At 51.0% G+C, this 11711-nt stretch overlaps 1 protein-coding gene across 4 annotated transcripts in view; it reads right to left on the bottom strand.

Annotated features, from left to right (window-relative positions):
• Nucleotides 1–10076: 10076 nt before the first annotated feature.
• The window catches only part of Dhrs3 (dehydrogenase/reductase 3), a 33264-nt gene continuing 31629 nt past the window's right edge, over nucleotides 10077–11711 (bottom strand). For all 4 annotated transcript variants that reach the window (XM_005353748.3, XM_005353749.2, XM_026782255.1 and 1 more), the window contains one exon: nucleotides 10077–10593. In XM_005353748.3, coding sequence (XP_005353805.1) covers nucleotides 10509–10593 — 85 coding nt within the window. In that variant the 3' untranslated portion in view covers nucleotides 10077–10508. The remainder of the gene's footprint in view (nucleotides 10594–11711) is intronic.

Consider the following 11711-nt stretch of genomic DNA (forward strand, 5'->3'; position numbering starts at 1 on the left):
AAGATAAATCAGGGCCCTTCCCAGGATTTCCTGATTTCTTCTTCTAAGGTCGGTGGTGGCTCAAGGCTCCCAGAAGACACTGCAGCCCCCAAAAAGCCTCTCTCGCCCTGCTAGGCAGGGGCACTTGCTACCAAACAAGGGCAAAATGCACTGGAGCCTGCGCGGCCTCCACCTTTGGGCAGGAGGAAAAGCTGCTCCCGGTGCCACCAGTGGACGAGAGGCCACATGGCAGTCTGGGGGTGGGTAGTGAGGGAGTCCCTCTCCCTCTCTTCCTCAGGGCAGTGGGGATGGGATGACAGACAGGTCGGGCCTGCTGCCCAGCACCACACTGCCAACTGCCCACCAGGATGCTAACTGACTGCCTGTCTTTAGGATCCTGCCAACTGCCCGTCACCTCGCTAGCCAACTGCCAGTCAGACCAAGTCCTGGGAACTCCAGAGTGCACGTCAGGACCACAGCCAGCTGTCACTCCCAAGGCCCAGGGGACAAGTCAGGGGTCCCACCACTGGTCACCCTGATGACAGCTACTGTTTGTGCTACCTAGCATCCTGTCACCCCTTCCTTGGCAAGGAACTCAACATCTCCAACTCTCAGTCTGTGGGCTCCAGGGCTGATTTGCTTCTTGGCTGCAAGGGACATAATACAAGACTCAGGCTTCGCCTATCGGAGTATCCCCTGGCTGCATTCATTGGTTTATATGTGGGCAAGGGACTCAACCTGAGCCTGCTGTAGCCAGTAAGAGTTAAGTCGGGGTAACGAGCCTCTTGCTTTTCCTACTGTCCTTGAACATGGGAAGGTGCAGCTGAGGCGGGAGCTGAGACAGCCTTCTTGTTATAGCTGAGCAGAAGGCAGCCAGTCCAGAGATACAGAAATGAAGGAGACAGAGAGGCTGGTGTGGGTCAGGTCCTGGGTTCAGCCATTTCAGAAACCAGTTACCATTGGGCTTTTTGGACCTGTGAAGCAATAAACCCTGCCTTTTACCAAGTAGGGATGGCTGTGAATAGTTCCAGCAATCACAGGGAATTTTTCTGCTGTCGGTAGGGGTGGTGGTGATGCTGGTTGTGGTGCTACCTGCTGGCTAGGGCGCCAGCTATTAAATTTCTGTCTGAAAGGGCTAGGCAAGCCTCACGGGATTTGCTTACCCTGGCTGAGGCTGCTGGTGTGTGTGGGCACAGGCCAGAGGCTGAGAGTTGGAACTGGGTCCCTCTCTGTGGCTTGGTGGCATCTGGGAGTACTGGGACTCAAGTGTCTGCCAAGTTCTCCAGCCTGGCTTTGAACTCCTCGCATCCTTCTCAGAAGCCGAGATGTCACTGCTCTTTATTGCTGAGGACAGGAAGAAAGACGGAGCCACTGTCTTGAGTGAGTGAGATGGGGACTAGGGGGTGGCTGACTTGGGGCTGGCAGACTCCCACCTGGGGACACTGTCTACAAGCTTGGCATTCATTCCTCAGGTGCCACTGACTCATGTTCACCACCCCATGCAGGAGTTGGGCAGGTGCTGGGTACACTGTCAGAGGCTCTGGGAATTTATTGATTGGAACGATCTGTATAAGGTATTTGGTTTAAGCAGTTTTATTTATTGATACGTGTGCACTCACCCACACATACAGAAGGCAAAGGAAGACTTGGGATGCCCTGTTCTACTGCTTTCTGCTTTCTGCCCCTGTGCTATCTTGCTGAGCACTGAGCTGGCTTGATAGCCAGCAAGCTCACAAGAGCCTCCCGTGTCTCTCACCCTACCCCTGCCTGCCCACAGTTGCCAGGGTCACAGGCCCTCAGCCACTCCTGACTTTACACGGTGCTCAGTCCTTAGGTACTAGCTTTGTCACTGGCCGCTGAGGTGGGCAGGAGAGAGGGACAGGGATAAATAAGGTGGGAGAGGGGAGAGCGAGAGAGCGAGAGAGGGAGAGAGGGAGAGAGGGAGAGAGAGAGAGAGAGAGAGAGAGAGAGAGAGAGAGAGAGAGAGAAGTACACCTTACACCTTCCCATAGTGGACCAGCAGGGCTGAGGCTAGCACACTCTAATCATAGAAAGTCCCAGAAGTTCATTGGAAGTCCTCCTGCTTATCCTCCTTTTTACAGTTGGGCCAAGAGTAGGTTCAGATTCTGGCAGTGAAGGCAATGACATGGTTGAGATATGGCAGGAGGTGTCCGGTTGGGCCAGATAAAGAAAACTGTTGGTGAGTAACGGCAAGTACCGATCTTTACACAAATGGCTTCTTCACAAAGACAAAAGGCTGGGGATCAAAAGCAAGAGTTGTAAGCAGACTCTGGGGTTCAAATGCCAACTCTAGCATCGCTTAGAGACTCCTTTCCCTGCTAAGCAGGTAACTCCAGGTCTCGTTACTGTTACTACAAAGGAAATAAGATACAAATAAGTAAATAAGATACAAAGTAATAATATACACATTTATTAATGGATCTTTACTAGGGCAGAGACTGATAGTTCCTTACTTGTATTTCTCTTGATTTTTTCCCCTCAGTAACTGTGGATGGGCAGGGCCATGGGCTTTATCTCCAGATGAGGCTTAGGAAGGAAGGTGAAGCTCCAGGTCTCACTGAACCAAGACGTAGAGTCTCAGTCAGGTATGGACAGCTTCAAACTCCAGACTTGCCCTCGCCTTGCCTCCTTCCCAGGCTCTCAGCTGATCTGGACAGACAGAAAGCCAAGCTGGCTTCTCTCCCTTAGGCATCTCACACAGAGCAGACAGCAAGAAGGGTGGGCTGGCTAGACCCTCACCTGCCCACCCCCAGCACAAAGCCCAGGCACTTGGATTCCAGCGTGGCACTTGGGACGTGTAAACTCAAGTCACACTCTCTCCAGGCTGGAGCAGCTCACCAGCCCAGAGCCAGGTTCTCCCGCCTGCCTCTCCTAGTCTGGGGTTTTGCCCAGACCCAGTCACCTTCCCAGGCAGGATCCAATTCCATCCCAGCAGCAGCCTGGGATTGAGCACAGCGTGTGTCTTCTTCAACTGCTGGTTTTCTTTGTCTTGGGAGCCTTGAAAAATGAAAGGAATGATAAGGATTTTTTTGGGGGGGGGTGGGAGTTGGTAGAAAATTCTGCAGATTCTGGGTAACTCACCAGGAGAGAGGCATGGATCCCTAAACCTTTTGGAGGATCCAAAGCCCTGGAGCAGGGAGAGTCTCACGCTGCTGGATCTGCTGGTCTCCTGGCAGACAGGCCACTAAAGCTTCCTGAGCCTCAGTTTCCACAGCTGTGTGCAGCAACTAACTGATGCTGACTCCTTGTCCTAGTTTATTTTATTTTTTTATTTTGAGAAAGTGTTGCGGGAGCTCCTTCTGCTCCTTCAGCCAATAGCCGCTGAGATGCCAGCCCACTGGGGCGTGGTCTCTCTCCCTTTATAAAAGCGGCTACTTCCCTTTGCTCTCGCTCAGGCTTCCACCAGCTCCACTTCTGGCTCCGCTTCCTGCTCCGCTTCCATTGCGCGGAGGGCTGTTGTCTGGGATGGTGATCTATAAGTTTTTCCCCTTTAAAATAAATAACCTCTCTAATAATCTAATTCCAAACTGGTGTGGGATTGTTTGTGACGTACGCCTTCAAGAAAGAACAGCTCTGGTTGTCCCAGGACTAACTATACAGATCACGCTGGCCTCGAATTTACAGAGATCTGCCCGCTTCAGCCTCCTGAGAGCTGGGATTAAGGGTGTGGGCCACACTCCCAGCAGCTGTGGGTTTTTGAAACCTCAAAGGCTACTCTCAGCGTCATTCCCCTGCCTCAGCAAGGACACACCATAGTCCTTCTCTAACAGTTCCACTAAGTGGGGACCAAGCATTCAAACAGGCGTCTAGGGCAGCGATTGTCATTCAAGCCACCACACCCCACAGCCCTGGGGTGTTGCTAAGGAGAAATAAGCGACCTGAAGATCAAATGCTCCTAAAAGGGGCACTCAGCTCTTTAGAAGACATTCCACAATGTCCAGGGGTCTGTTTTTGATCGTCAGCTAGTGGGTGAAGACAGGGGTACTGTCAGGTGCCCCATAGAGCCCAGGACAGCACTGCCTATCCACAGTGACCCCGTCCACAATGGCAGGAACACTGGGCTGAAGTCTTGACCATTTAGCAGTACACTGTGGCTTTTCTTGCTTAGGAACTACACCTGGACATAGAAGGGAAAGTAATCGGAGAATAGGGTATACTAGGAGGAAGGTCAGCTTCCATCCCAGCAGACAGTCAGGTTGTGCCAGACTCTCTACCCTCACCTGGAGTGTCTGGTCTTAAGCAAATGCAGCAAGCAGATGTTGTTCTCAGACGTCCATTAACTGTGATGGACAGATAAACTGTGGTCTAGTCAGAGAATGGAAGAATTGTTTGGCCGTCCAAAGGAAGTGGCCTTGTTTGACATTTTCCTTCCCTACTTGTATCTGTATGTACATATTTGTATTGCTTTCTTTTTCCTGCCTTATTAACGGGCTGAGAACTTCTAAGTCTTATATTGAGTAGAAGTGGAAAGAGAACGTCTTGTCTTGCTCCTAATTTTGGTGAATGCTCCCAGTTCTCCTCCACTTGATATAATGTTAACTAGAGGTTTGTTGTATATAGAATTTATACTGAATGGTTCTCAGGTTGCCCCTGGTCTCTTTTGATTTTTATGGTGAAGGGTTATCACGTTGTATCAAAACTTTTCAGCATCTCTTGAGAAGGTTGTATGAGTTTCATCTTGATTCTGTCTACATACTGGTTTTTTTTTTTGAGAAAAAGAATTTATTTTTTTAATTATGTAAATATGTGTATGTATGCTCGTGGGTTTGTGCATGTAAGCCCAGATGCCCACGAAGACCAGCCCTGAAAGATAGATTACACACCATTGGACCATACAGTTTAATGAGTTTTACTCATTTTTTAAAGATTTATTTGTTTGTTTATTTATTTATTTATTATGCATATAGTAGCCTGTCGTCATGTATGACCACACGCCAGAAGAAGGCACCAGATCTCATTATAGGTGGTTGTGAGCCGCCATGTTGTTGTTGGGGATTGAACTCAGGACCTCTGGAAGAGCAGCCGTGTGCTCTTAACCACTGAACCATCATCTCAACAGCTGACGAGTTTGACTCTTGTCTCAATAAAGCTACGTGGTATGCACTAGCCAGACAGCTTCCTGGGTTAGCACAAGCCACCAGTGCAGTGTGATAGATCTTCTCGGTTGTCAACTTGGTTACATCTGGAATTAACTAAAACCCAGGTGGTTGGAAACACCTGTAGGGATTCTTTTTCTCAACTAGATCATTTGAAGTGGAAAGACTCATTTTAATCCAGATCTTTTTGAGGAGGGAAGATCCCCTCTAATCTGGGCCACACCTTCTGTTGGCAGCCTGTATAAAGGACATGGAAGAAGGAAGCTCACTAGCAAGTCCATTCCTTTATTGGCATTAGAGCCTACTTCCTCAGGATTCTGATGAATACTGAAGACCAGCTGAGACATTTGCTCTCATGGGTAAACGTCTGGATTCTTGGATCTTTCGTTGGTTGACAGCCACTGTTGGACCAGCTTGACCACAGCCTGTAAGTCATTCTGATAAATCTCAAAAATCCATATTTTATATATCTATGATATATGACATGTATGATTTATATATCTATGACATATGATATGTGTGATTTATATATTTATGGTATATGATATATATGTTTTTTATATATACATATAGATGATATGTGTGATACGAATATATATATTCATTCTCTCAGTTCTGTTCCTCTAGAGAATTCTGACTAATGCAGAGAGTTTTGCTGCCACTTACTTTGGTATGATTCCCTCTGTGTGGGCCCTGCAGCTCAGTCTTTCTGTTCACCCTGGGCATTCCCCATTTGGAGAACAGCATCCTGGAGAGGGGACAGATGCCATTCCCAACTGTGCCTTCAGAGGGGACATTGCTGTTTCTTCTCTTCCCAAGCCATGGGGGCTGTGAGTGCCAAAGGGTTCTCAGAGACAAGGATGGTAGGTTAGCATCCCCCAGGCACTGAAGGACTGCAACCCTGCTTTCTAGGAAGAACCTTCCATTCTGCTGGGGACTCCACACCCGCCCTCCCCTGAGGCCTTGCCTCACCCCTGCACCATTGCCCATGGTGGGGTCTTCTGAGTATCAGCTTATCACACCACAGTCACAGCCAGCCATGCCTTGAGGGATGTCACCACCACAGGCCAGGCAAAGGCAGTGAGTGATCCAGGGATCTTGAGGGATGGGACATCAGGTCATGTCTGGGGTGAGAATATCCTGTCACTCACTGCTTTAACTTCACTGTGCCTTTTTAAGCTCAGCCCACACTGGATAGCCAAGCAGTCCAGAGATAGAAGGGCAGGAGAGATGGTTTTACAGAGGAGGTGGCTAAGCCCAGATTGGACCCCGAGGGTATGAATTGCTTCCTGTAATAGTGAATGGTAACTGTTATCAAGACAGAACCTAGAATGACCTGGAAGGAAGGCCCCTGAGCTTACCTGTGGGAAACTGTTTCATGTGGAAAGAGACATCCTAACTGTGGGAAGGACCACCTCCTAGGTTAGAGATCCTGGTCTGTTTGGAGACCGAGGGTGAGCTGAGCCCTAGCATGCTTGCATTCATGGTTCCTACTGCAGATCTTGCATCCATGTCTCCAGCTGCAGACATAAGGTGCCCAGCTACTTTATGCTCTGACTTCCTCGACTTCCCCAGCATGATGGACTGTCCCTTGGACCGTGAGCCTGAGCAAACCCTTTCTTCCTTAAGTGCAACGGGACAGGAGACTCAGACAGCCTCCCCTCCTGCCAGATCCCAGGGCCTCCCACTTCCTGTAGAGCTTTCTGGCTTCATGGTTGGCCCCAGAAGGCTGGGAAAGTTGGGGTGCCTGTCTGAGCTTTGGCTCTGCTCGGAGGATTGTGGCTGAAGACCTCAAGGACTGAGCTGGAGCTTTGAACAGATGAGGCAGAGTGGCCCTCAGGAATGTGAAGAGCTTAATCCCACTCTCTACAGCCCTCCATGTAAATAGAGGTGGAGTCGGGAGTGTCTCTTGGGAAAACATTTTACGCCGATCCATTTATTGTGTGTGCACACATACGTGTATGCCTGCATAGGATACATGTGGAGGTCAGAGGCTAATCTGAGGGGATTGGTTCTCTCCTACTCTGTGGCTCTCAGGGATCTAATTCAGGTCATCAGGCTTGACAGTAAAGTGCCCTCCCTTATCGCCAAGCCATCTCTCTAGCTCCCAATCAATGTACTTTTGATTGTGACTTTGATACAGGGCTCCTGCATCCCAGGCTGCCTTCATACTCTTTATGTAGCTGAGGACAGCCTTGAACTTTTGATTCTCTTGCCCCCATCTCTCAAGTGCTAGAAATAAAAGCACGTACCGAGCCTGGCTTTTGTGGTATTGGGTATCAAGCCCAGGGCTGGACAAGGCTCCACCAACTGAACCGCACTCCAAGACCCAGGGAATGTTTGGGAACTGAGTATGAAGTGTCTGGGAGTGGTTCCAGCCCTGCCTTCTGCGTCAGCAGATAGTTCTCGCCTTTTGGCTTTGCCTAAAGCGAGCGGTGTGTGTCGAGAAGTCCTCTGGGCTCTTAGTTCTGTCCCAAATCCTGAGAAACGGAAAGATGCTCTTCAGGGGAGAGGGGGTCCCACATAGGCCTCCTCCTTCCTCTCCCAGCCCCTCCCACAGAGCTGTTCTTTGAGGACCTCAGCTTCTGTGCTTTGTGGCCAGGGTTTTTTTTTTTGTCTGTCTGTCTGTCTTCCTTTGGATAGGAACGTCGCAAAGGTGAACACTGCCTCCCTTGGGATGGGGCTCACAGATAGGAGGGGCAGGGGCCTAGCAGTGCCTCCTGGAGTCAGCTCAGGAGCTTTAGACATCAGCTTGTTCCTGGGAGAGTTGGTTTCTCCAAGTATTTGGTCCCCAGGAGCTAGTGGTATCCGCAGGACTGAATTCCTGACCACTGGCCCAGCCAGACAGCCTGCTCCCTGGAACAGGGCCAGTCAGGGCTGAGGTCTGATGCCTCCCTGGACTTGGCACCCACCCCTGATCTGCTTCTCTTTGGGGCTGGGGAGGAACCTACAGCCTGGCAACTGGGTCATTTCCCAGGACCCAAGGCTTCTTTGCAAGGTTGGCACGGCCTGTTATGTCCCTCGGGGGGTTGGCGCTTGTCATTCTCCTTCACTTGGACAAGCAAAGGGACAGAATTAGCTCTCCACTCTCACTCTCGAAGCTCTCCAGGCAGTCAAACCATTCCAGTGAGGGACCAGAGAGGGTTCCTGGGAATACGCCCAAGGCCTTTTCCCTGGTTCCTCTGGGAAACAATCCAAAGGAAAAAAAAAAAAAGACCCAAAACGGGGTGTTGGTGTGTGTGTTGTGGGGGGCACAGACTTCATCCTACTACCAAAAGAAACCATTTGCATTCTGGGAAACTCAGAGATCCCCGTGTAACCAAGGTAATGACCATTCTTGGTGGGGTCTCCCCTGGATCCTCACTGAATTTCTAATTTAAAGGCCAATGGAAACCCCAATGATCAAAGCATCTCTGAAAGGTTGGCCTGAAGGCAGGCCACGAGCACAGAAACACATCAGCTGCTCAGAGATTGTCAGGAAACTTGGGGGCTCAACAGGTCGGACCCCACAGTGCCCCATCCACTTTTCCCTGTCCACTAAGATGGATCCCCCTCAGCCTCTCTCCCAGAAGAGCCAGCCACAGGCACCTGCCTTGGGACATCATCCAGACACCACAGGGGCTGAGGAGGGTAGTAACATTCCACACATTGGAGACACCTGTCCTCAGGGACCAAAAGGAAGCTGATGGATGGTCCTGACTTGACTCCTTGTTGCTTGCTACTGTCTGGTGCCTTGGGAACCCAGGAGCCGGAGCTGTGTTCAAATTCTGGACCTGGCCAAGCAACATCCTGATCTAAACTCAACTTCTCATCTGTGGAACAAACTTCTAAATTCTCCCTTTGGAAGGGTGTTTGGGAAGAGAACCAGACACCTGCCTCTGCAGCGATTGCGCAGCCCCAGCAAGGGGCCCTGGGCTGCTACATCCTTGAGTTGAAGTCTTCTTCCGTGGTTTGGCAGACCACGTGATCATCCTATTAGCTTCCCAGGATCTTCGGCAGGCATGGTCACATGACCGGATCTGGCCAATGAAACGGGAGTGGAAGCGACATACACTATTTCCAGGCAGAACTTGAAGAGGACACGATGGTGGGCCAATGTACCTCTCTTCCCCGGGACAACTCACCTCCGGTCGTGGCTGCCCAGAGTGAAGACGGTTTCATGATGAGTTGGGGGGCGTGGCTGCCCAGAGTGAAGACGGTTTCATGAATAAATTGAGTTGCAGGGCAGACACCTTCCCTGTTGGAAACCGTGGTGATCTGGTGGTCATAGCTGGCTGACACCCACCCACCACCAAGTGGTTGGATTGTTCAAAGTGGTTGCTTTGAGCTGTGTTTTGTTTTGTTTCTGTATTTTGTCTTCAGTAGCCGCAGGGAGAGCTGGTAACCGACACAGCAAACGCCATGTTTTAGGCTGGCAGTGCCCTGCAGCGTTCCATGCACACCAGACACCTAGTGTTTCTCCTGCACATCAGCCTGTTGCCATGCGGATCATCCCATCCTTGTGAGCGTGAGGGTCCAGCCTGAGGTCCTTAGGTCTATGTGGCCTTTGGGAAGCTTTCAAGGAAGCTCCCCACTAATCAGAGGCCTGGGACCTTCTCCTTTTGTGTGGGGACCACCCCTGCCAAAATGATGAGGTGCATCTTCTGCTGGTATCATCTTGGCAGTATCTTCTTGGGGTAGACAGCGGGTGCTCGGCGAAGGCTGACTTTACTTTTAAGTTGGTGGCCAGCGGGGTCAAGGGAGGACAGACAGTACTATCTGTGGTGAATTCTTCTGTAGATTAGCTCTCAGGGATTCTACCACGGAAGCCATGTGTCTGGAAGGGCTTCCCCCACCCTCTCTCCTTGGACTGGGCTGCAGCCCCTCTCCTGCTCTCTGTAGACCCTGAGATGAGCCCTTCCTTCTCAAAGGATGGGGCTTTGTGGTTGGGACAGGTTCCTTCCCAGCTGCCTCCCTCCCAAGGACGTGAACGAAGGGAAGCTGCGCAAGCCACCTCTTTATTTGCGTTACTGCCATTTAACCAGTTTGCATGAGCTGAGGGTGACAGGGTTCGGAGGGGAAGGCAGAGTGTCTGGGGACAGACTCTCCTGGAAATCGTTGATGCACGCTGCTCAGGCGGGTTAGACTGGAGAAGCAATTTAAGAATAAACCTACAGAGTGAGAAAGGTACAAAACTGTCAGGTGGCTGCTGAACGGCGTCTCGCCTCCCCATGGGGGTCAGAGTTACACACATCAGTCCTGCACGAAGGTCCTGGAGTTGACCCGGGAGCCGCAGAATCTTCTTCGCTGGGGACAGGAACAGTCCTGCTCACTCAGCAGATGCGCCGACGCTCAGGCACCCGGGGTGTGCGCCCGGGTACTGTGGCTCCCCTCAGGCTCCATGGCTCCTCAGGTGTGTTGTCTGAGGAGCCTCTATGTCCTCCCCTTAAAGGTGTTCATACAGGTGTACGTCCCTGAGAACCTGTGGATCTCCTCCAGTGCAGCCTGTGGGAGTATGCTGAGGGGGGAAGGGAAGACGGTTAGTAGGGTGGGCAGCAGTGACAGGGTCAACGGTGGCCATGTCATATCGGGTAGTAGACAATGGTTTTAGGGCCTCTGCAACCCACACACCAGCTCCCCTTCCAAAGACAGCACCTGAACGCTGAGAATCAGCACTCTGATCAGGTGAAGGGCCAAGCATAGGAACAACAGAGGGAGTGTGTTCTCAGAGACTGGTGCACTTTCCATGTGTTCTGGACTTTCCAAGATGCAAGCTGAAACTTGACTGTCTTTGTGGTGAGACAGAGGTGGCTACGTCATGAGGGGATCCACCCAGTCTTGGATTAATGGACAGTCTGAGTGACTCTATTATAGAAACAAGCTCTCGGGGCATACTTGCTCTGTCCTGTATGGGCCAACTCTCCATCACGTCACAGGCAGCATGAAGGCCCCTGCCAGATGCCATGCCATGCTCTTGGGTGTCTCAGTCTCCAGAACCCCAAGATGTATGCACTTCTGTGGGTTTTTGTTTTTCAGTCTTGGTCTATTTTGAATTACGCATTTTGTGCCTATTTGTGCACTTGCATGCAGTTGCTCACTGAGACCAGAAGAGGGCATTAGATCCCCTGAAACTGGAGTTAACAGGAGGTTGTAAGCTGCCTGAAGTGGGTGCTGGGAACTGAACTCTGGTTTTCTGCAAGAACAAGTGTTTTTAACTGCGGGTCATCTCACCAGCCCTCCTTTTAAAAAGAATCAATCTGTGTGTGTGTGTGTGTGTGTACACACAGTCACCTGCTGCGGTGCAGTAAACATATGAAGGGCAGACATCAGTGTTAGGGAATCCAGTTCAGATTCTCAAGCTTACAGAGCCAGCACTTCACCGTCTGAAGGCACCCCCCGCCCCAGCTTGGTGCCTACTCCTCTAGAGGATCCCTCTGGCAGCAAGAGAGCATCCTGGACTGAAGGGCAGGGTATGCTGGGACAGTGTGACCACTCCAAGTGCCCGCTCCCCTGCTCTCCATGCCTCACCTCTGCTTGCACAGAGGCCAGCAGAGTGGCAGACGAAGGGTCGGTTGCCACTGTTCCCTTAGTCACACAGCCCAGGTCACAAAAAAATATATTTGGGAGTTGAGGCTA

The sequence above is a fragment of the Microtus ochrogaster genome, chromosome 10, assembly GCF_000317375.1.
Source record: "Microtus ochrogaster isolate Prairie Vole_2 chromosome 10, MicOch1.0, whole genome shotgun sequence".
NCBI lineage: Eukaryota > Metazoa > Chordata > Mammalia > Rodentia > Cricetidae > Microtus > Microtus ochrogaster.